Source organism: Heteronotia binoei, unplaced genomic scaffold, assembly GCF_032191835.1.
Source record: "Heteronotia binoei isolate CCM8104 ecotype False Entrance Well unplaced genomic scaffold, APGP_CSIRO_Hbin_v1 ptg000532l, whole genome shotgun sequence".
In the NCBI taxonomy this organism is placed as follows: Eukaryota; Metazoa; Chordata; class Lepidosauria; order Squamata; family Gekkonidae; genus Heteronotia; species Heteronotia binoei.
Window position 1 is genome coordinate 287,779 of NW_026800046.1, and position 25,159 is coordinate 312,937.

A 25,159-nucleotide genomic window follows, 5' to 3' on the forward strand; every position below is an offset into this window, starting at 1 on the left:
ATTCAGCATCTTAAAAGTAAAATCCAGTTCCATACATGTGTATGAGTGTACCGTTAATTCCATTAAAAGTAGGTAGGGAGCAAATGCACTAGTATATAAAGTAATTCAATATAAAGTAATAGTGATTGCATATTTATTAACGAAAAAAGCACAGTTTGGATTAGTGACAACAGCAGATGAAAAGAGCCTTTTGTTTGCTGATGTATAATGTATCAATGTAAATATTTTTCTGTCCTGTTCCAGAAAATAACAGATATGTAAACTAATATTTATAGAATCATAGAGTTGGAAGGGATCTCCAGGATCATCCAGGGCATGCAAATACCTCCCCTTAGGAACAAATCAATTATACTTGACTTCTTTCTTGCATGTAACTTAAATTAGTCTTTGGCCATCTAGTATCAGGTGGTCTACCCAACCCAATCTGGGAGTTCGCTTGATGGAACACTCTAGAAGATGATTAAATTTGCTCCTAATTCCCCCCTAACATCCAGAAGGAGAACTGGTTTCATAAGACTATAGTTTTTCAGCACATGATACAATAATATCAAAGAAACACATACTGTTCCTTCAACATTAGTTAAATTTTCAAACACAACTTATTGAACTAGAGTTCAAAGTGAAAAAAATAACTGATTTCAATAGTAATTGTTTCAAAATTCATTTGCATAGTATTGTAGTCATATACATATTTAAATTAGTTTTTTACACAAAACAAGTCATTACTTGGAACTATGTCCAAATAAATGTTCAGCGTTTTGTAATTACAACTAATGAATTGTTAACTACAAGACTGATGCACACTTACTTGGGAGGAAGCCCCACCAAACTTGGTGGGAGTTACTTCTAAATAAGCATGAAGAGTATCAGATTACATATTTATAGAATATCACTGCACATTGATACTATGGTGGTTTTCTGTTCTCTCATCCATTTTCTTGCTGAAATAAGCTTGGAAACTCAGAATTTGAATTTATCTTTGTAGCATAAATTAATCTCTAGCAATAAGACTTGGAAGTTCTTGAAAGACATCCAATGACTGAGGAAGCTCTGGAGGACAGGGAGATATCTAGTGATAAACTGTTGTAAAAGACACATACACATTTCCAGAGAACAGTTCTATTAACATTTAAAAGGAAACATGTACTAATAAGCCAATCGTGGAAAGTTTTCACTGGAAACATATGGCATTCATGTAAACTCTGTTGGAAAAAACAATGAATGCAAAATGAACATAAATGAACTTGACAGACTATGCAGGGAGAATGCTCATTAACATTTGTAAAGGTCAAGCTTCGTTGCCAACGTGATTAAAACATTATTCCTCAACTTTATCCCCAACAGACAAAAACAAAACAAAAATGAAAGCAACTTTAATTAATTTTTGCTGCATATGTATTTTCTCTTTCAGTAAAAGCACAAAACAAGAACTTCCAATTTTAGCCAAAATATTAGGGACGAAATTTAATCCAGTGAAGCTCTCTTATGCACAGCAGGAAACACCCATCTTTTAGTAACTTGGCATATGTGAACTGAAATAATGATCTATTTCTGTCCCATGCAGGCAAAACTGCAGTTTATCAGTAGAAACATCTTAACTGAATGGGAATAACGGAAGAAAAGTATGATCAGTACAGCACATCTGCCAGACATTTTCTCTAGTTCAGACTTGTTAAGTGTATACTAACAGATGGCACTGTGCATAAAAATATTGTTATTCTCACACATACACGCTTCTACTAGATAATCTCAACAGCAGGCCTAGGGAGGATACAGGGCTACAGAAGGTGTGTGTCTACAAACCATTCTCCCCCCCCCTTCTTTAATATTTGCTACATTTGTATCCTATTTTTCACGCAGTCCCAGCTCCTAATGTCTCTAAAATGAAACCAATTGAATTTTTATCCAGCTCAGCCAAAAACGTGTACAAGAGTATCTTTGCCTTCCCTGCTTTATAATAATAAGAGAACAGGCAGTAGAAATGTGTTGCATGGGAACAGATATGCTGCTTCCTAGAGCTGAACTGCAAAGGGTAAAGAAACTCTTGAGTAATGGGGAAGAAGATCCCTCATCCCACTACATGAAACATAATTACACATTTCCTGTAAGGTTATACACCCTGTGCTTACTTACCCGTGCGTAAGGCTTCATTAAACATAGTGTGGCAGAAGTTGAAACGCAAATGACTATACAACATAATGAAGTTATTTTAACGGATGCCTTAAGTGTAGATGACTGGGGAAGGCAATGGCAAACCACACCGTAAAAAGTCTGCCGTGAAAACGTTGTGAAAGCAACGTCACCCCAGAGTCGAAAATGACTGGTGCTTGAACATATATGAAGCTGCCTTATACTGAATCAGACCTTTGGTCCACCAAAGTCAGTATTGTCTTCTCAGTCTCGCAGCGGCTGTCCAGGGTCTCAAGCTGAGGTTTTTCACACCTATTTGCCTGGACCCTTTTTTGGAGATGCCAAGGATTGAACCTGGGACCTTCTGCTTCCCAAGCAGATGCTCTACCACTGAGCCACCGTCCCTCTCCCAATAATAAAGGACTGCTTGCAGTCCTTTACCATTTTTTATACGTATGGACCAGAAAATTCCGCTTTATTGTATTGGAGAAAGTGTGCGTGCAACCAAAAGCTCATACCTGGAATAAAACTTTGTTGGCCTTACAGATGTCACGGGACCCAAACTTTGTTATAGCGAGCCTTAGTTCCGAGTAAAGAAATCAGACCGCAAAAACTTTCCCGCTAATTGCTCTAAAGAAAGTGACAACAAGACAGATGACAAAACATTGCACACTTTGCGTATTTTATTTAATATCTAAAGAACTGCTAATAAAATCTAAACACCGCACAAAATTGCGCCAAAGTCCTCACTAAACTAGAAGACTTTGGAGAACAGCGCATGCGTGTATATTCTCGGTTCTCCTTGAGAGAAGCACTCGGATGGAACTCTCGCGTAACACTGTAAGATCGCGAGGCTTTATGAATGATGGCTCCCGAAACAAAATGAGGCACCGAACGGTTTGTTATAATATAGGAAAACAGCCTCGGACAGTCACTACCTGGTGTCGTTTCTCTCATTCTGGTCGGTGATGGCGGCAGCTATGACAGTGACACCCCCCGCACACTGGAGCCGCTTCGAGCAGGAACAAGACCTCACAGTGCGAGAACTGATACGGCGGATAACCGGCCTGAGCGAGCAGAACGACGAAGAGCTCCCCGGTCAATTCCAGGCAGCCTTGAATTTCGCCTGGTCTAACTTCAGGTGGGGGGGGGGGGAGAGGGGTGGATGTGGCACGAGAACTTCCGTTGTCCAATCAGAGGCGAGGTTTTTAAAGCTTCATCCCGCGTTTAAAACCACCGTGGGTCTCCGCTGTGAAGGCGGCAGTGGAGTCAAACCCTGGGAAGCTCAGAGACGGTTTGATGGGTTCAGCTGGGATAAAGAGTCGCGTTTGTCTTATGCAGAGCAGTGTCACAGATCTACTTGAGCGTTGGACCTCTTGTTTTCCCACTGTACTTTGACCCCAGTGTTCGCACGTTTTCTCTCAGTGCCCGACGCGGTATCATCCTTTATTAGATATCTGAGGCAGGCTTTAGTCCAGGGTTTTCGAACTCATTTGTTATGAGGGCCGGATCTGACATATATGATACCTTGTCGGGCCAGGCCATGTATGTGCCTATTAAAGATTAGGTAGCAGAGATATAAACTTTAAAGAACACAAACAAACATGACTAAAATTTTCTTTAAAAAAATACTTAAAACATTAGCACTTGTTGATCTTGAAGGTGCTTTCCTTGTATTTCTCCCATGGGATCCAGGAAACTGGGCAAAGGAAGCTCTGGCTCTTTCCCTTCCTCCCCAGGGGATCAGGAGGGGGAGGAACCTCAACCAATGGAGAAAATTGAGGTTTTGCTCTGTAGCTCCTGTGCAATTGAGCAAGCCTTGCAAAGCAAGCTGTTATGTAGAAGGAAGCAAGAGAGAGGGAGAAGGCAGCAGATGAGAGCCAGTTGCTTGGGGGCCTGATAGGAGCCCCTGGGCCACATGTTTGACAACCCTGCTCTAGTCATTGCAAGTCTGTGCTACTGTTAAATCTTTATGTGGGGAAGGCAATGGCAAACTGCCCCATAAAAAGTCTGCCATGAAAACGTCATGATGCGATGTAACCCCAGAGTTGGAAACGACTGGTGCTTGCACAGGGGACTACCTTTACCCTTTTAAAGTCTTTATGATACCAGAAGTCTGGTTTTAATGCTACAGGCTAATGGGGATAAGTCCCCATCATTTTTTGGGGGGGAGTGAATATATATGTGTTTGTGTGCAGATGCATGCCTGGAAATCATGGATGACTTCTAGCGACCCTTATTGAGGCTTGGCCATTTCAGAGAGATGGCTTACTTGCCGGCCTCTGTGTCCAAGCCCTGGTATTCATTGGAGTTCTCCCATCCAAGTACTTGCCAGGGTTGGCCCTGCTTAGCACAAAACTCTTGGCATACATGTGCAATACACAGTCTTTGTTGTGACCATTATTTTTCTGTGTTCTGTGAATTGGGCCTTAGTCGCAGTCTGTTGAATTAGCAATCTTATCTTTTCCTAACATGTTGGTCATTCTCACAAAAAATTAAACTTAAATTAAAATTTAGTGTGAGAGTTATCTTTTAAATGATGTAGCTATATTATGGGAGCTGCTTGTGGATGAAGCCAACAGTGCCATTTTTTCTTGAAAAGGTCTGCAGAGTTGTGGGTAAAGCCAGTTACACAGGTGTTAGAAGAAATGATGCCCTCATTTCAGCTGAGTGCCAGTTTCACAGTGTGACTGATCCTGCCCATGTGGTTGTGAGCCTTTAAGATGAATCTGTGAAATGCACTCTCATGGCATAAAGATGTCTGGGGAGACCTATGAGAAGTGTGATCCAGCATTGATTAGATAAAGCATTAAAGTTAATAGTGCTGCCTCTTGTGCTAGAAGCAAAGAGCTCCACTTTAAGGCCATACAAACAGCTTGTGGAGAATACCTTGGTGACAGAAGTCATGCTTTGCAATGTATAATTGTTGACATATATTGGGAATTAAGTTGTTGGTGAATTTTGAAAAGATGTGTCTAAGCATATTAATATGATGCTAAGAAAGTGTAATAAATTGTCTTTCAAGTGAAGGGAACACAGTGAAAGAAAAAAATGCTTGTTTCAAGCAGAAGAGCAGCATTGATTGCTTAAAAAGATAAAGCCAAACTGCAGATAGATATTCAGATATTATTCAGTGGACTTGATGGCCAAGTGACAATTTTTAGAAATAGCAAGGAAGAGAACTGTAACCCAATATGAGGAAACTTTGTGGAGATACATACAGAAATATGGAGTGGTAAATAAATAGCTAAATAAATTTTTCACCAAAAGTTACTGCAAACTTATTCTGTTGTTTAACCGGTATTTATCAGGACTTTGGTACAAGGAGTTATTCTTCTGTAATTTTCATCTAGATTTCATCAATTTCTTGATGTCAGCAGCCACAAAATAGAGAAGATAGTAGATGGGTAAGACTATTCTATTTTTACTAAGCTCTTTGTATTTTTAAAAATATTTTTATCCTGCCTTCAAAAGGCTCAGTGTGTGTGTGAACAACCATTGATATATACATTTTCTGAATGAATGAATGAATAAAACATCAACCAAAAAAATTTACACGTAGAAGTCTAAACTCAGTTACTACCACAAGTGGATAAATATTGCCAACTGCCAAGACATACAAAAATCCAAGCCAGAAAAATAAATTTGATTGACCAGAAGAAATTCAGTTGTCTACCATGATAGTACAATCAAAAGCTTCTGGAATAACCAGATCTCACAGGAGTGAGGGCTTAGCACACTTCTTCAGGAAGACAGTTTCTCAAGTTTTTCATTTGACAAAAGCCAATTCCATGTAGATACCAACCAGAGCCTTCAAGTAGAGGGCATGTTAACAGAAAATAATGATCATATTTAAGCAGGCATATATATGGGTCTTTATTGGGGGAGGGGATTTTTTAGAGTTGATGGGTTCTTTTTGTTTGGAAGATTAATTGGTGAATGTTTAATCTTTTAACATTAGAATTTATGAAAAGCTGATTGTTCACTCAGACCTCTGTAAAGCTGCAAGCTGGAAGAGATTGGTGGAAGAGTTTCTGAATTCACCTCTTCTAATCACTGAAGGAACAAAGGTATTCAATTTTATTCTGTCGTGGTTGGTACTTTTACAACATCAAGTGTTCTGGGAACTATGGTTCCCAGAAGGCACTGGGCTCCATTGTATGTTGGTCACTAATAGGGAGGGAAGGAGAGAAGAAAAGGACAGAAGAAGGCAAGATTTCTCTCTTGTGGTGGTGCCAGCAGGCAGTTGAAACCTCATTCCTTAGCAGCAGGACAGATGAGTTGGAAAGGCAGGGGGAATTGTTCTGTGGCTTGGCTTTATTATCCTAGCTACAGAAGAATTTGGCATCCATGAAGCTTGTTTTGCTTTGAATCTAGGCTTTGAGGTTTAATCTGTGAGCCAAAAGAGTGGGCGTTTTCGCACTGACCTTAATCGGCAGCGACGTCCCTCTTCACCGCGCAGGAAACCCAGTTTCCATTTGCGCCGCAAAAGCCGTGGGACTTTGCGGCTTTTCCGGGTGCTCCGCAGCAATTGGTGCGAAATCCGCGCAGATCCTGCGCGGTGAAGAGGGACGTCGCTGCCGATTAAGGTCAGTGCGAAAACACCCAGTGTAAACTTCAGAAGCATCTCTAATAAATAGGGAATTTGAAGTGGAGTTTGGGTCATACCTGTGAGCAAAGCACTCATACTTCTGTTTTGTGGATCCTGGTAGCAGTAGCAGTTACCTAGAATGTGAAGAAACTATGACATTTTGAAGAGACTTCTGTTTTGCAAGTAATTTTCTAAATATTGCCAAGCAAAGGTTTCACCTCAGCATTCTTGCCAAAAAGAACATCATATGCTAAAAGCAGTTGAAGAAAGTGTTCTAGTTGGCATATGGAGACTGGAAGAAACAGTGGGAATTTGTTCTCAACCTTATAAACCAGATTGTAGAAATGTATGTATTGGTTTTGGTGAACTCTGCTAATTTGAAATATACTATTACTAGGAGTAAGGCCCGTTGTGAAAAAAAAATACAATAGGCTCTAAAAGAAGACTCTGGGCAAGTGCCTGCCACCCTTGCTATCTTCCCACTCACCCAAGTGAAGGAATTAACTTCCCCCCACCTCAAAAGGAGTTTATTTCTGCTGTCTAGAGAGCAGTTGTAAATCTGAGTGATCTCATAAGAACATAAGAGAAGCCATGTTGGATCAGGCCAATGGCCCATCCAGTCCAACACTCTGTGTCACACAGTGGCAAAAAAAAAAAATTATACACACACACACACTGTGGCTAATAGCCACTGATGGACCTCTGTTCCTCTTGTACCTGTCCTAGGTTCCACCCCTCCTCAAACCCCACCCATTAAATATCCAGGAATTCCCTAACCTGGAGTTGGCAACCTTCCCTGCCCCTCTGACTTCAGCTTTCCATCTCCTTTCCCCTCCCTGCAGCTTCTACATAGGCTGTCTTTCTCCACAATGGCGGGGGTAGGGAACCAAAGCAGCTAACATCATTATCTTCTGCCTCCTTTGATCTGAACAACAACCCTGTGAGGCAGGTTAGGCTGGAAGTCTGTGACTGGTCTGAAATCAGTCTGTCAGCTTCCACAGCAAGGGCCTGGGTCCAGCAGACCCCACTCTGAAGCCCTAACTTCTATGCCCTCCTCAAGTCCACCACAGAATCTCCAGGAATTTTCATCAACATGGAAAGGTACCACTGAAGGCCTCTGGGCGAGTGTCTGCCACTCTTGCTAACCCTAACCCGCCCAAGTGAATGCATTCACTCCCCCTCCCCCACCTCAAGGGGAGCTGACCTCTGGCATCTGGAGAGCAGTTGTAATTCTGAGTGATCTCCAGCCCTCACCAGGAGATTGGCAACAGTGGTTTCCAGGAGGAAATTGTTGGTTTGGAGTCTATGGCATTGTACCTCTCTGAGGTCTCACCCCTCCTCAAACCCTGTTCTCTCCAGGCTTGGCCCCTTAAATCTCCAGGAATTTCCTAACCTGGAGCTGGCAACCGTATCTCCTCTTTATCTGCCCCTCTGACTTCAGCTTTCATATGAACATATGAACCTGCCTTATACTGAATCAGACCCTTGGTCCATCAGAGTCAGTATTGTCTACTCAGACTGGCAGTGGCTCTCCAGGGTCTCAAGCTGAGGTTTTTCACACCTATTTGCCTGGATCCTTTTTTGGAGATGTCAGGGATTGAACCTGGGACCTTCTGCTTACCAACCAGATGCTCTACCACTGAGCCACCGTCCCTCCCTACGTGTGATCCATCACCTTTGGCCTCCCTGCAGCCTCTATATAGGAAAATTAGTCTTTCTTCACAATGGGAGGGGAGGACCAAAGCAGTTTACATCATTCTCTCCCCCCATGTGATCTGAACAACAACCTTGTGAGGCAGGTTAAGCCGGAAGTCTGTGACTGGTCTGAAATCAGTCAGTCAGTTCCACAGCAAGGACCTGGGTCCGGCGGACCCCACTCTGAAGCCCTGACTCCTATGCCCTCCCTAAAGTCCACCACAGAATCTCCAGGAATTTCTCACCAACCTGGAACTGGCAGGTCTAGTCAGCACTGGGCCCAATGAGTTCTGCCTCAGAGGCCTGTAGTGAGACCTTTCAGACCAATAGTCTGGCAGCCTAGTTAGCACTGGGCTCAGTGAGTTCTGCCTCAATGGCCTGTAGTGAGACCTTTCAGACCAATAGTCTTGGCAGCCCGAGTCAGCACTGGATCCAATGAGTTCTACCTTAGAGACCTGTAGTGAGACCTTTCAGATCAACAGTCTATCTCTGGCAGACTGTTTAGTAGGGAGGAGTCGTCAGCCATTACATCAGCTTACACCATTCCCCTATCCTCTCCCCCCTTTGATCTGAACAACAACAACCCCGTGAGGCAGGTTAGGATGGTTTGAAATTACCCAGTCAGCTTCTACAGCCCTCACCTGGAGATTGGCAACAGTGGTTCCCCAGGAGGAAAGGTCTCCCTCAGAGGGCTTAGGAATTTCTGACCAATGTGGAAAGGTACCACTAAAGGCCTCTGTGAGAATGCTCCCCCCAGCCTTGTGTCTTCCCTCCCACCCAAGTGAAGGCATTCACTCCCCCCTCCTCAAGAGGAGCTGATCTCTGCCATCAGGAAAGCAGTTGTAGCTCTGAAAGATCTCCATCCCTCACCTGGAGATTGGCAACAGTGATTCTCCAGGAGGAAAGCCTCTTCCTCAGAGTGCATTCTGTCATATGAGCCCACTGTAGCCTAATTGGAATAGAAAGAGTGACGAGTATTGGCAGGCTGAAAGGACCCCTCTCTGATGTGAATAAACATTCCTTTTGCCTCAGTTGAAGAGAAGAAATCCAACTGTTTTCTCATGAGCACAGGCCCATAGCTGGGGGGAAGTGGGTCTGGGGGGCCAGGCACCACAAATCTTTCCCCTGTTTTACACCCTCACATCTCGCCCGCTCTCAGATGAACTGTCCTGGACTTCCTACAACCAGACCCTGAGGAGAGACAGTACTAATCAATAAGCCCCCTGTCAGCAGAGAACTGTCTCTTTCGAAGGTCAGTGAGCTTATGCTGGAGTTGTTGCTTGATGGGGCTGGCGGTGGGCGGGAGAGAGCAGAATCAGGCAATGGCACAGCAGAGACAGTGTGAGCCAATCCTGCGCAAGCCACATCTAACAAATGAAAATCCTCAGAATTGCCACCACGGTTGGGCTTTTATATATATAACTGATACTGTGGCCATGTGCCTGGAGACAGGGCAGGATCTTCTGATCCTAGATCCTGATGACTAGAGCATGGCTCTCAACACTGAAATTTAAGTTATGCCTTCATTATAAGGCAGGACCTAGTAGTTACATCTCCCTGATGCTATTGGATTCATTTTCATCTAACTGGCTTCATTTAATCTTGAGGAAAATACAGTCAGTTCACTTCTGGATTCCCTTTTTGTGTTAAATGAACCCCAAGTATTTAGATCTCTGAAACTTGACATTGAGAAATAGACCCTCTGGTCTCTTGCTGGTAAAACTTGTTCTTCTTTGTATTTTACTATAACACTGAGATAGGGGTTTTGAGCTGCCTATTTTATACAGCTTATAGTCCCACAATTATATCGTACTTCTATGCTTGCATGATTCTCATCAGAAGTTCTTTATGGGAGATTTACATATTTATCTTATCACGAAAGAATCTGCCCATGCAGGGAACCAGAATGGATTGCTCATATTTTGCTTCAGTGTGAATTTTATGCCTGAATATGGGGTGTTTTAATTAACCCTATTTTGGATAGCAGGCATAGCCTCCCAGAAGTGAGGTTGTTTCCCTTCTTTTCAGTGTTTCCATTATCACCCTCTCAGTAGCAAAGTTTCTTCTGACTGTTATGAGAATCAAGAAATATAAGATTAAAGTTCTGGAGGGATTATTGATTTTTGATTGTACTCTGTATATTTAAATACTGGCTTTGTTTAATTTTAATGTGTGCCAATAAAGGTATTGACTGAGTGACTGACACTATTAAAGTCTGGTGTTTTTTGTTACTTATGCAGTTTTGTACGTTGACTCTCCTCCTGTGGTATATTCTTGTGTAAGCCACTAAAACTGTTAACTTGCATATCAATATGTCACTGTATCAGGAAGGTCTGCTCTATTTCTGTAATAAAATTATTACTGTAATGGTATAAACAGTATATTAATCTCTGTAGTAAACTGAATTTCTTGTTTCTGTTCTGTATTCAAGACAAACACCCATTATGCCATACTCTCCCTTCTATTGTGCCTGTCAGAGTCCCCCTCCAATACCAGCTATTCTGAAAAACCAAGAGAAAAAGAAGTGGGTAGGTCTTAGATTATTGTTTATGCTTATGAAAGCATCCTAGAAATCAAGTGTAAAACCTGATGTTTTGCTGCTTTTGTATTATCATGTAACATATTTGTTAAAGTCATGTCAGATCCTTTTTTATTTTGTGAATTATTGTTATAATTTATTTACTCATACGTTACTAGTATTCTACTTTTTAAAATCTCTCAAAGAAGCAGTAGTTCAGCAGACTTGTTTAATCATCCTGTAATTGTAGTGAATTGAATGGGAAGTCATTGAAGAGGCAGTTGATCATAAATCAATATCTTTTACAGAAAAAGAAGAATTTGATTGGGGAAAATACTTGATGGAAGGTGAAGAATTTGACGTTGGTCCTGATGTTGAAACACCGGTAATACAGAATGCTGCTTTATGCAACAAACTGAGGGAATTTTTTCCTATGATCCTGAAATGCTCACATATAATATAGGCTATAGAGATTGTTGGACTGCACTGATAATGTGAAGTCATGCACCACTCTAAGGCTATTGCTGCTGTGATGATATTTACATTGTTGGTGTTCTGGCTGACTGACAAAATCAAAGAAAAAACAAACAAAGCCCTTGTCCTCTTTGTGAGGGGATATTACTAGCCGCATAATTAAGAATGCAGTCTATTGAGATATAGCATTCATATGATTACAGGATATAGGGGATGGTTGCTGTCCTGTTCCCCCTATTCTGGTTGGTCAGTGTTGGAAGCAGAGTAGTAGATTAGTATACTGGAGGCAGTATGCTAGACTACATGGGCCTTTGACCAAAGCAGCAGTTGCTACACCTAGTTAGTGTTTGCACATGGAATGAATGAAAAGCCAGAATTTTAACCTAGGTACAGTAAAAACCTTGTTAGCTGACATTCTTGGGGAATTGTGGTTCCTGGTTGACCAAATAGGCTTGTTAACAAAGGTTTTAACCTAGTGACTTCTCCAGGTGTCCTGGATTGGCATGTTGGTTAAATAATTTTTCTGGTTAACTGGGCACCAGTGAACAAGGCTTGTACTGTCCTTTGATAGTAGGGCATGCCACAGTACATTTTGTAAAATAAGAACTCTTATTTTATTTGTAACAAGCAGCTTGTAGTGATTAAAACATCATGCTGACAGAAGTCAACAGAACACTATCCATTTAGCAATGACATTTGCTTTATATGGTATAATTTTCCAGGAGTGGTCTGATATAAGTGATGATGATACTGAGCCTTTGAGCAGGGAAGACTCTGGAATTCAAGTGGACAGAACACCACATGAAGATCAAAACAAGAAGGCTGTGTCTCATATCACTTGGAAAGGTTTGTTTTTCAAAACTTTCATTACTACCACGTGGTGTATCACTGATGCTTTCAACAATTGAATATGGAAATTTGTACGGCTGATAATTACATTTAAGTTGGCAAAATGTATGATCTTTTGTTAAAGAAATGACAACTCCATACCTTAACATTTGCTTTATCAAGGCGCTGGGGCATCTGTACAATTATTAGCAAGTCTCTGTTCAGATGTAACATTGGTTTCTGCAGGGTTGGGAAAGGCCCCTCCAACATTGCTGGAATAGTGGCAGGTAGCGAGAATGACTTCTCTCCAAAAAACGTGGTGACAAGAGCATGTGCCATATGCACTTTTATTAACCATGAAGACCACAGCCTCAGATAACCTTCTCGTCTTGCATAAGGCACAAAAGAGCACAGCTGCTTTGCATTCAAACAAGGACTGCTTGTTTGGGCCCAGAGACAAGCTCTGGTTCTCAGTGTGAACTGCCTGGGCTGTGAAGAAGCGCTGCCAGATTCCCTATCACAATCCAAGTGCTATTCTTGACTGTATGCTTTAAAGGATACCTACGCTAAAAGCTCTGACTTTGATGGTCCAGGCTAGCCTGATCTCATCAGATCCTGGTGATAACTTGAATGAGAGACCATGAAGGAAGTCTACACAGAGGCAGACAATGGTAAACCACCTATTTTAGTTTCTTGCCTTGAATATCCTACAAGGTCAACATAAGTAGACTGTGATACCTTCCAACACCACCCCCTAGGAATGCAACAGATGATTGCATTGAACTGGAAGGAGGAGACCAGCAGTTGCATCTTCTGCTTCCAGTCTGAACCTGCATCTGTTGCCACTTTATCTCATCTCCTCATAGTTAGTGAGCAGGAGGGGGGGAGTATTGCCCTGGGCCTGCCTTGGGGTCCCAACTGCCTGGTCAGCCTTCAGTATATGGGCTGGGTATTCTTTTGTATATATTGGTCTTCTGACTCTGATTTGGGGAAAACTCATTTGGGATTTTTCTGATTTACCTCTGCTTCAGCATGCCTTGAAGCGTATCTATTTTTTTCGGTGGTGGGGGCAGGGTCAGATTTTTTACATTGGGCATCTATGTGCTATATTTATTTGTATTAACAGTTATCCTGATCTTGTGGGCCACAAAAGTTTCCTTTGTTTATAAATGGAAACTTTTCACTTGAGTGAAATGTCTCTTCTATAGGTGAACCTGATGCACGTACTTGGCTGGAGCAGCATGTAGTTCCACAATATTGGACTGGCAGAGTAATTCGTTTTTCCCATAGTCTGCATTTTCATTCCAATTTAGCAGCTGTATGGTAAGAACAAATTACATTCTGTCTCTGAAGTAGTTCATTCTTGATTAAATGGCTGCTATCCCACAATATCTAGGAACCCTTTCCTAGTAGCTTCTGCATACTCATCTCTTTCCTATGGTTTTTTTCTCCCTGGTTATATGCAGCAGTTAGAATAATGCAGTAAATGAAAATCTCTGCCAGAACTCTAATTCAGTTGCTCTGTAAAGAACTAACATGATAGCTTTGAAAAATTGCAAGTCCTTACGGAGTCTGCTTTTCTAATTTTATAAAAATATATTTTGAAAATATATAGATATTTTTAGTATGGTGTGCGACTCTGAGATGATGGGCATTCTTTAAAATAAATACTGAAAGAGCTTTGAATAACATGGAATATCTGCCCTGACCTGGATAGCATAGATAAGCCTGATTTCGTCAGATCTCAGAAGCAAAGCAGGGTTGACTTGGCAAGTATTTGGATGAGAGACCTTCTTGGAATACCAGTAGTTGGAAGGACAGGGGCAGGCTTTATTCAGCAACCTCTCTGAATATCCTCCAGACCCCAAGTAGGAGTCAGTCACCAGAGGTTGCCATGACTTCCAGGTGCATGCACGCGTGCACACACACAGTACAAAAATACCAAGAAGGGGGAGGAGATGCTGCAGCATTGCTGCACCAAGTGTGCAACTTATCATTCTCAAGGACCCAGGTAAAAATAGTGTAATAGTTTAAAATAAAACTTTAAGAGCATTTTCAGGTGAGGAAGACATAATGGTTCATATATTTGTGCCTTTCTGAATGTTTTTAAAGGGTGAAGGATTCCTTTAATTACATATAACTCCTTAAGTCCATTGGTGCTAAAGAAAAACTAATTGAAAGGAATAGTACTTGATATTGTTTAGCAGTAATGCCAATTATTACAAAATGTAACTTTTGTCTTTAGGGAGCAGCACTTATATAATAGCGATCCTTTGTATGTGCCAGAAGAGAGAATACTTGTCACTGAAACACAGGTGATTCGTGAAACCATTTGGTAAGCAGCAAATTCAAAGTAGTTGCCATTTGAAATCCATTGCAAGTTGTAGAATAATCTTAATTCCGCAAGTTTTCATTGAACATTTGATGCGTAGGTGATTCTTAAGTTCAGAAAAGAGGTTATTGTTTCCATCATATGGTACTGTAATCATCCTCTTTCCAGGTTTTCCTCATCCTAAGTAGGCTTTTTCCTAGACCTACTTCATTCTGCTTTTTTGAGAAAAAATGGAGTCCAACCATATTAACATTCCATCTGGAAGAAATAGTATGCATTTTCCTGTTCTGTAAAGGTCCCACCCACATCAGCACAGTTTGCCTCTTGCAAATGTTGCTTTCCCATCATTTTTTTCTACTTTGCCACCGGAGGGCTTTTTATCTCATTTTTTTTTAAATTTTAGAAAATAAAGTAGTAATATAGAAGGGATACAGAAAGCGAAAAAAGGATTATATAACATAATTGTGTGTATCAAGACTAATTATATATAACAGAGTGTATAAAACAGAGAATGTTTCTCCCCAAGATTCCCTTCATTATAATTTTTAAGACATTGTCTATAAAATATAATTGTCCTTATTTCTGTTGGGGTACATTTATATTCAATAGGAAGGCTTTTTGAGGGTTTTTTAGTCAGTAATTGCAGTAGCAATAATGGTTTTATTAAAATAAGCAGCAATGGATGAAGATAACGCTGCAGGTCTATACTGCTGTAACAATGCTTTTGCCGCTTCTGTTGCTAATCTTAATACAGCACTATAGCATGTGTATGAAGAAAGCAACAAAATGGGGGGCTAAGTCAACAAGACAGCTATGATGACCATACTTCCTCTTCTGTATAGTACATGTGAGAGAAGCTAGAAAAAAGACTAAGGAAAGTGCACAAAAAACTCCCACATGTGGATGCTTTGTTCATAGTATGGCACTGAAAACAGTATCAAGAATCTGTGCTGTACGGAAGCAGTCATGATGTGAATTGGTTTACCCAGCATATTTGGGTTGAAAAAGAAATTAGTTTTGTAATACAGATTGCATTATAATTTGGGAAAATAGTCAGTTTCTCAGTGTAGATCACATATCACTTGTTTACCACACACCCCTTCAATTTCAAGAGATTCTGATGTAAGGGAGCATTTACCAGTTTTTTGTAAACGAATTGTGACCCAGCATTGACATAAATACCATCCAGGGATATTCCTGTTGAAATCAATGGGTCTTGTGTGAGCTTTATTTTACCCTGGATTATATTCCTCCCCCGCCAGTGGACATGGGTATGTAGTGGCTATGACAGTTTCTTTTAAAAAGTGAAGTTATTCTAAGTATCTGTGTTGTCCTATTTTTACAGGCTGCTTTCTGGTGTCAAAAACCTCTTTATATTTCAGCTGAATGAAGGAAAGATTACTGTGAGAAATGATATCATGGTAACCCATTTGACCCATGTAAGTTAAGTAATCTGATTCAGTAATGACCCTAGCTGCACAAAGTACCAGGTTTTAGTAGTTAAAAAAAAGTGAGAGAATAATCATCCTGGTACATAGCCTTGTGATTTAGTGGTTAATGCATTACATTAGAACAGATGAGAGACTTCCTAGTTTTTCATGTGTCTGTTTAAAATGTAATGCTTCCCCCATGGGAGAAGATATTACTTTAGGTCAACCTACTCTTTTCTGTTATCGTTCCTCATTTTCAGCTTTCCCTTTTTAGCTTTTCCCCCTCCAGGTTTAGCTTTCTCTCCTGTCTTTAAGCTTTTTAATCTCTCTTCACATTCTTTCCTGCCATGTGACATTAACTAATAGTTGGAATCCTTGGTATTATTGGTTGTGAGTTGCCTAGCAACCCCCCAGATGGCCATCAAGACTTCACACTGTAGTCTTGTGAGATCTCAGTGGTACACTTTCTTAAAGAAGTGCATATGCTTCTATGATTTGGGGGTTTTTCTAACCTTCGATTTTTTATTTCATATTTTTTCTGTAAACTTGGATTCTGTAAACTTCAGTATTGTAAAATAATACCACCTGTTTGTCCATCACTCCTTTTTATGCATTTTTTTTAATCCACTGTATGGCTCAATGGGTTTAATAATATGGGTTAATAATATGGTGTTACTTTTCATTAGAAAACAACACTGCAAAATCTTTCTTTGTTTCATAGAATTCATTAAGATCAATGTTGGAGCGGATAGCAGCATATGGTCAAGTTGTATTTAGGTTACAGAAGTTCATTGATGAAGTGATGGGTCACAGCTCAGAAAACGTAATACCTGGAACCAGTTCTACTCCCAAGAAAGGTGCAGAAGCCCCATTTAGAACCTATCAGGCTTTCATGCTGGCTCTCTATAAATATTTTATTAGTTTCAAAGAAGAACTTACTGAAATTGAGAAGTGCATTATCCACAAAGGTAAAGAACTTTTTATTATAGCAGAGGAGTTTTTGAAAATTTTAATGTGGTGTGAACATGAAAGATGTTTTCATTAATATTCATGCATTTTAAAATGTTAATATATTTTGTTTTGCAGACACAACAGTCACTCTTTCTATAGTCATAGATAAACTGTCACATCGTCTAGCACAGCTGAAGGTACTTCATAAAATTTTTAGCACTGGTGTTGCAGAAGTTCCACCTGACACTCGAAATGTTGTAAGAGCATCCCATTTGCTTAATACACTGTACAAAGCTATTCTCGACTATGACAACGTTGGAGAAGCCTCTGAGCAAACAGTATGTAGAAGCTCTTACCTCATTATAATTCCTATAGGAGAAATAAGCAATTATTGCCATAAGGTGAAGAGGAAGCATAAATTTGTAGCCTCACTGGACTGGGAACGTCACCCTGTTCTTCAGATAGTATTAAAGTATAAGTCTTCGTGCAGAATGCAGATAGTTGAGATTCTTAGCACAATCATTTTAATCAGCTCTGCACTTAGTAGAATATTTCTTAGTGAAGATTCCTCTTGTGTTGCCAGTGTTTGCAGCCTTGTGCAAGATGTTGTTTTACAGAGTGTTATTTATAAATATCAGCAGAGATCAAAGCATCACATTGCCTTTCATGTCTGAGCTAGGTATTCTCAGGTCCCCCTCCCACTTTTCTGATGGCAGCCTCCCACACTCTCTAAAAAAGAAATTCTTCCACTATCTTTTTAAATCTGCTGGTTTACATATGAACTGTTTTGCAAATACGCTTGGGATTTTCTGGACCTCAAGTCATACTAGGAGAATGTCCAGGATCGGGTAGGGTGACCCGCCCCAGCTTCAGTGTCACCACCACTTGCTTCATTTGGCTCCTGGTTGGAGCCAGCTGGCCACAACAGGCTGCCCTTCCATCTCAGGGAGTCTCTGTTCTGGTCTTTCTGCTGTGCTGGATCACACCCTTAGGGCAGTACAGAGGCCAGAGCAGAATGAAAGGTGAAGCCTTGCCTGTGCAGTCAGATCACTTGGAGGAACTGCTGGGGCAAGACCTCAGGGAGAAGGGGATGAGAATAGGCTTGATGAGCTGATTGACCCATATCCAAGGGCATAGGCCCTGTAAATGCTGGGAGGACCTGTTTAAACCTTCTCATTCTGCAGCCAAGGTCGAGGTGTGCAAAGCCCAAGGCTTACAAGAGGGGGGGGGACTTTATTTATGATTTATATCCTGTCCTCTCCCACCAATGTGCTCAGTGTTGGTCACAGCAACTTGGGGAGAAACCCAACAGGAGGAGGGAGGCTGCATAAGAAATCCGCCCCAAACCTCCTTTCTATTTCTGAGGCCCTGGGGATCTGGAGGCCAAAACCCATTCCCCACCTCCAGCTGGGGGATAGCAGAAAGCATCAGCTAACACGCTGAGCCTCTCTCATCTCAGCTATTAGGCACTTTCAGGTCAGACTAAGCTGTACTTCATTGGCTGACCTTCTCTGTAGCAGGCCAGGGTCACCCATACTGCCTACAGGAGAACAGAAGAAGAACCCTGCTGGATCAGACCAGTGTCCATCTAGTCCAGCATCCAGTGGGCAACCAGTTTCTCTGGCACAGCAACAGGCGCAGAGGCTGAGGCCTTCCCCTGATGCTGCCTCATGGCACTGATATTCAGAGGTTTAGTGCCTCTGAATGAGAAGGGTACCCTTTAGTCATTGATAGCCGTATCCTCTATAAAATCAGTTAAGTTCCCTTTTAAAGTTGTATATAAGAACAAGTTACAGCCTGAATAAGTATTCTAGACTAGCTATTTAGTTTTAGTATTTTCTTTCCTGTTTTGCGTTCCTTCTGTCTTTATATACTTTTGTACATTCCTTTTAATAAAACTTATGAATCATGTATCTGTGGTGTTATTTGGTTTTAGGGCTTCAATCTAAACCCAGTACTTGACCTGTTTTGGCTACAGCTACTGAAATAATTGTTTTTTGATTTCAACTTGCAGGGCTGACTTCTTGATTAACAGCTAGTAGGGCTGGAGACTTGATCCCTTGGTCTCTCAGCAGAGGGTTAGCTTAGAGAGGCTGGGGCTGGTTCATTACCCTGAGGAGTGAGGATTTACTCCGCAGTCTTGTGTGTTTTACTCTTGACTTTACCCCAAAGCCTTCTTGTGGGACAAGGGTGTAGATCTGCTTTTGTAATTAATATTGTGTTTTGTAGCCAATGCCTGTCATATTTGTAATACCCTAATAACAATGTTTAAAATCTTCATTGCAGGTATCCCTTTTGTTTTCTCTCTGGGTTGAAACAGTAAGGCCATATTTACAGACAGTGGATGAGTGGATTGCCCATGGTAACTTGTTTGATCCTGCCAAAGAATTTATAATTCAGAGGTAGAAACACAATGAAATACAATGCTTTTCATTAGGACAGCCAACCCTGACTTGATGACAATAGCTCTGATTTCTCAAGCAACCCAGCATCTGTAAGGGATTTCCTTGCTGCAGACCACACATATCCTGTGCAGTCATGGAGCTTTGTTCTTATATCCAGTGGACACGCCATGTGAAAACAGCTGTGGCCTGCTGTCTGTGAAAGTCAAAATAAGCAACTGACTTTTGCTCTCTATTTAGCTCCAACAAAGAGAAATGTGGAATCTGATCTAGCAACTAGTTCTGCACAATAAAATTGATTTGAAAGTTGCCGTTGATAAAACAGCTAGTAAAATACCTTTTGGAGCTTAGAGGAGCTGGGGCTGGTTTGTTACCCTAGGCAGTGAGGATTCACTCTCCAGTCTTGTGTGTTTTACTCTTGACTTTGACAATTAATTTTCTATATGTGTATTAGAACTGAATAGTGAGAATCAATAGGCATTATGGGCAAAATGCCCTGTATGTGAACATTATTAACATTGTATAAAATCTTCTGAGTATTAACTGAAGAAAGTAAATTATTTTTGGCAGTTGTTAGATTTGAAGAACTAGAAACATATTTCTAGACATGCATCTGAATGTAGTGCTTATCACTTCAGTGTTCGTCTTAATGGTTCTTCAGTCTCATGGCTATTTTGTGCTGCATAAAATTATTTTACTCTAGTTAACTGTATTGAAAAGCTGTGCATAGTGATGAGCCTCGTGCATTTTGGCTGTTGATTTTTTGTAAAGCCAAGGATGAAGATAGAGAGTATTCTTTTAATCTGTTAACATAGTGATTCTGAATATATTGTTAATTTCTCTGTGTACTGTAAAATTAAAAACAAAATTAGAAAGGTTTTCTCCCCAGTTGAAACCCTAGTTAAAATAATCTTTGGTAATTTTCACCTGATATACTAGTAGTTAATATGGAAGCATTTTTTAAAGGCAAAGCAACTGACTTCACATTTGTCTTTGCAGAAATAAAAATGTTCCAGTTAACCATAGGGACTTCTGGTATGCCACTTACACTTTGTATAGTGTATCTGAAAAGACTGAGAATGAAGAGAAAATGAGCGATAATGCTAGTGCCAGTTCTGGCAGTGATCAAGCACCTTCAAGCAGGCAGCACACCATGGTCTCATTTCTAAAACCAGTGCTAAAGCAGATCATCATGGCTGGGAAGTCCATGCAGTTGTTAAAGAACTTGCAACGCACAGATGGCTCTTCACAACATTCGGCATCAAGAGGTAAAAGGTACTTAGGCTGTGGGCCTATGAGTCTATTGGCAGCTTTAGTGGCATGCAGTTGTCATTGCTATCCTAGTACTGCATAGATGTGCATTTTCACATGTGATAGAAAAGGGTAGGGTTTTGTTGCAGATTCCTAAATAGGTATGTACAGTCAAATACAGTTACCTGTATGTCTCACAGTTAGCTTTAATTTTTTTTCTTTCTTAACTGTGGGCCACTTGTAAAGCTTAAAATTTCAGTGATAATTTGAAATCAGGTATTATATTTTATTGTTTTAAATATTTACAGTCAGCTCAGAATATAGGCTTCTGTTCATTAAATGTCTAGTATACTTATTTTTTACTTTAAAGGCTGAGTCACCCAAGGAAGTTGGACCCGTCCATGGGTGGGTGATAAGGTTATGTGTTTAATGTCCTTGCATGATATTCACATGGAAGTTCATCTTGTCAAGTGGCCCCAGTGTGCACTGTGAAATCTAAAGTTCTTTGGTTCAGTGATTATCGACTGGCCAACCAATAACTCAACATATAATAGGACTTAATATTGTGACTTTGTGGTAACTGCAAGAAAGTAACAATATGAAATGAAACCTTAATTATGTGAATTGATACTCTGCTTCACTTGAAATCTGTGCAGACATAACGCTATTAGTCATAGTTTAAGAGGTCTGTATTAACCAGAAGAATTCATGCTGAAGAGGTGTAAGAATTATAGGGAATGAAGCATTTTGTGTCCTGTTCTCTGTTACAGTGTTCTTTAAGTGGTTTGGAGGGTTATATCTTCACTGGCTCTTTAACTTTGAAAACCAAATTGACATGCCAATGGTATTCTGATCATCAGCAGAGAAATGTGTCAGATCACAATGTTTAGTTTTTTGGATAAGCCATCTCCAGTAGAATTAGGGGAAAATATGTGGCTTGCATGTTCAGGATTGAAATATTTGGTAGGCATATAAAATATTTGAGAATCACAGACTCATAATTTAGATTAATTATATTTTTCTGTTGCTGTGCCCTGCATTAATAACAGAACGAGGGGCTTAGCTTTTTGTTCTGGCTTAAACAAATAATAATGTACATAATCAGTCAGTCATTCTTTATTATGGTCATTTGTCCAATCATATAATACATTTGAATGTAAAAAATTCAAGGCATATAATAAACCAGATAAAACCACTTAAAATAAGGTACATAATACTTTACTAACCAATTCAGATGCAGAAAGGAAGAGCTTATATAGATTATTTCTGGAATCTGTCCAATCACGGCTGCGGCATGGGGAGGAACCTGTTCAGGAAGTTATTACAGAACAGCAGGCAACCAAACGGAGTCTAATAAAGATGCAGTCTATTGCAGAAAGGCATTTGGAGTTGGATGATGTTCATGATCCCTTGCTGGCTATCAATTTTGCAAGGTAAATGAAATTTTGCAAAATAATTTGTTTTTACTACTTTATCAAAGACCTGGCTTTGGTGTTTCCACTGGAGAGATAACTGAGGAGTTTCAATTTCTCAAATAATAAAAATAATTTAGGTTAAGATATTGGTGACACATACAGTACCACAGCGTGGCTGTTCAGATGGGTCTGCAGGGCCTGGGCAATGTCAGGGCACTCCAAACAGCCTGACCAGAAGGAACATGGGGATACCAACAGGAGTGCTGGGGTTGTTCAATTTGCTGTACAGTCAAAAAGTGGCAAGGAGCCAGGAAAGGAAGGGGTGGAGGATCATGTGCCGGACCCATAGACATAGGATCTTGCTGGCAGACCTCCTGATAGTACCTGTTTTTGGCCATTGTGTGGCACAGAGTGTTGGACTGAATGAGTCATTGACCTAATCCAAGATGGCCTCTCTTATGTTCTTACAGAGTGTGGTGGCACCCAGCTGAGAGAGCAAGTGGCCTGGCTGAGGCAGCTGGAGTCTGTGTGGGTAGTTGAGATGCTGCATACCCCAAAAAGATGTGGCAAACAAACTGGGACCATGGAGGCTCAGCTGCAAAATAATCCACCTCAAAAAACCTCTCTGTGCAACATGAAGATTAAATATGCATCATGCTAAACTTATCAAGTAAACACTTGATAAGTTTAGCATGATGTATATTTAATTTTCATGTAGCCCAAAAAGATAGTTGAACCTTCCAGCTAGAAGGCAGAGTCAAAGAATTTGGAAGGTGTGAGGGCGGAAGGAGAAGGGATTAAGGACTGTAGATAGGCAGCCATAGGAGAAACACCCAGCCATAGGCACCCCTGAAGAGGTATGCCTGCCAGGGCAGCAGGGACCAGGGAGGGATGATACTCTCCAGGGTAACCCTAGAGAGTCAAGAAGCAGCCTACCTGGAAGGCAAGAAAGTGTAAGGGAAAGGGACTGAAAGGTTGCACAGAGACACCTGGTGGCAGCATTGATTTTTTGGCACTTTGATGCTGGGAAAGGCAAAAGAAGAAGGGTAAGGCAAAAGATGAGATGGCTGGACAGCGTTACTGATGTAACAAACACGAATTTGAGCAGGCTTCGGAGGATGGTGGAAGACAAGAGGGCCTGGCATGATTTTGTCTGTGGGGTCGCAAAGAGTCGAACTCAACTGTGCGACTGAACAACAACACCTGGTGAGGCCAAGGATGATCCCCAGGGAGCCTGACTACCATTGGTCAGGTCCCTGGTCTGAGGCCATGGGCAACAGTCACACACATGTAGAGCTGGACACATTGGAAGGCAAGAAGGCCTGTTTATATTTTGCTCAGTTCTTCACTAAATGTCTGCTTTGTCTCCAATTTATTCATTAATTCTGTTTAGTTTATATGAGAAGACAATACTGACTTTGATGGACCAAGGGTCTGATTCAGTATAAGGCAGCTTCATATGTTCATATGCTTTTATTTTACAAAAGTCTTATTCCTTGGCAGCTGAGTAGTGCACAGAATGCACTACACAAAATGGTTTTGAAACTTGCTTGGATAAATGATGAGCTTCTGTGTCTATACTGTTGTGTTTAACTTATTGTAAGTAGGATCATATTTATGTAATTTCTGTACTGTGTAATTTTTGGGAAGTTAATTTAAAAACTGAGGTAACTGGCTTTGACAGAAGCCCTCTGGAATATATTGTAATTAACTGTGAAAAAGTTTAATTCATAGTTTTGCATGCTTGCTAACTGCCTCTGCCATATTCAAAACTTTCAAATGAATATTTTGTTGTTGTTGTGCAGATTGTACTTGGAACAAAGTGACTTTCATGAGAAGTTTACTGGTGATGATGTTTGTGTGGATAGATCCTCTGAATCAGTTACATGCCAAACATTTGAACTGACGTTGAGGTCTTGCCTTTATCCACACATAGACAAGCAATATCTGGAATGCTGTGGAAATTTAATGCAAACTTTGAAGAAAGGTTATAGGTGAGAGTGTGAATATATTGCCATTTTTAGCATGTAATCCTTTTTTGCCAAATGCTTAGTCTGGGTTTAGAAGATAGAAGAAGAAGATATTGGATTTATATCCCGCCCTCCACTCCGAAGAGTCTCAGAACAGCTCACAATCTCCTTTACCTTCCTCCCCCACAACAGACACCCTGTGAGGTGGGTGGGGCTGAGAGGACTCTCACAGCAGCTGTCCTTTCAAGGACAACCTCTGTCAGAGCTATGGCTGACCCAAGGCCATGCTAGCAGGTGCAAGTGGAGGAGTGGGGAATCAAACCCGGTTCTCTCAGGTAAGAGTCCGCACACTTAACCACTACACCAAACTGGCTCTCCACACCAAACTAGCTCTAAACTGGTTTAGATTTCCAGTAGCTGGTGACTGATACTGCCTTGCTCAGCACAGAATCCATTCTTCCTGGGGGATCAGCTACTTTGAATGGGGGCAAGAAGCAGCCTGATGATGTAGGGCAGCTTTTGTGAAAACAGTAGATGATTGTGGGGAGGGACATGGGAGCTAGGTGAGAGGTCTTCATTTGTTATAGGAGAAAAAGAATAGGGACAAATGTCTGCAAAGTTAGAGGGAAAATATAGAAAATGCAAATATGTGTATGTTTGTAAATCAAAGAAATGTGAGTAGGTGTCTTACCAGAACAGTGCTAGGAGACTTGCCTCGTTGTGGGTTATGTATTGCTAGTGTTCATATATTTCTCCCCCACCGCTGCCACCATGTACGTTGTCATTGTGTAGCTCTGTACACCAGTATGCCTTCTTTCCAGTTTGAAGAAGTTATTCAAACTGCTTTGGCTGGACTCTGCCTGCTTCTTTGTGTAAAACAATTTTTATTTTGTAATATATTGTTAAAATGCTCTTTAAAAGATTAACACCAATAAATGACATTTTTTCCCCTTCCATCCTTCCCTCCCATCTTTTCAAGACCCCCGCTGGTGTTTACTAAATTTTCTAAAAAACGCAAGGTAATTCTAGTCCTGGAATCTTCATATTGAAAACCTTATAGCCAACATAAAAAAATAAAAGCTAAAGAAAAAACCAAACCCTATAGATTCATATAGGCCATCCTTACTCTTAACTTTTAACTCTTATCAAAGAAGATAAAAGAAAAATACACA

General features: G+C 40.7%; 1 protein-coding gene across 1 annotated transcript in view; it reads left to right on the forward strand.

Moving 5' to 3' along the window:
• The first annotated feature begins 2,951 nt into the window (after positions 1 to 2,951).
• The window catches only part of LOC132590666 (gamma-tubulin complex component 5-like), a 34,385-nt gene continuing 12,177 nt past the window's right edge, over positions 2,952 to 25,159 (forward strand). Inside the window, exons 1-15 of the mRNA XM_060263630.1 lie at positions 2,952 to 3,271; positions 5,484 to 5,537; positions 6,092 to 6,200; positions 10,848 to 10,944; positions 11,243 to 11,319; positions 12,131 to 12,254; positions 13,445 to 13,559; positions 14,482 to 14,571; positions 15,914 to 16,007; positions 16,720 to 16,966; positions 17,085 to 17,287; positions 19,236 to 19,351; positions 20,351 to 20,619; positions 21,837 to 22,035; positions 23,823 to 24,011. Of these exons, the coding sequence (XP_060119613.1) occupies positions 3,099 to 3,271; positions 5,484 to 5,537; positions 6,092 to 6,200; positions 10,848 to 10,944; positions 11,243 to 11,319; positions 12,131 to 12,254; positions 13,445 to 13,559; positions 14,482 to 14,571; positions 15,914 to 16,007; positions 16,720 to 16,966; positions 17,085 to 17,287; positions 19,236 to 19,351; positions 20,351 to 20,619; positions 21,837 to 22,035; positions 23,823 to 24,011 (2,156 nt within the window). The 5' untranslated portion in view covers positions 2,952 to 3,098. The remainder of the gene's footprint in view (positions 3,272 to 5,483; positions 5,538 to 6,091; positions 6,201 to 10,847; positions 10,945 to 11,242; positions 11,320 to 12,130; positions 12,255 to 13,444; positions 13,560 to 14,481; positions 14,572 to 15,913; positions 16,008 to 16,719; positions 16,967 to 17,084; positions 17,288 to 19,235; positions 19,352 to 20,350; positions 20,620 to 21,836; positions 22,036 to 23,822; positions 24,012 to 25,159) is intronic.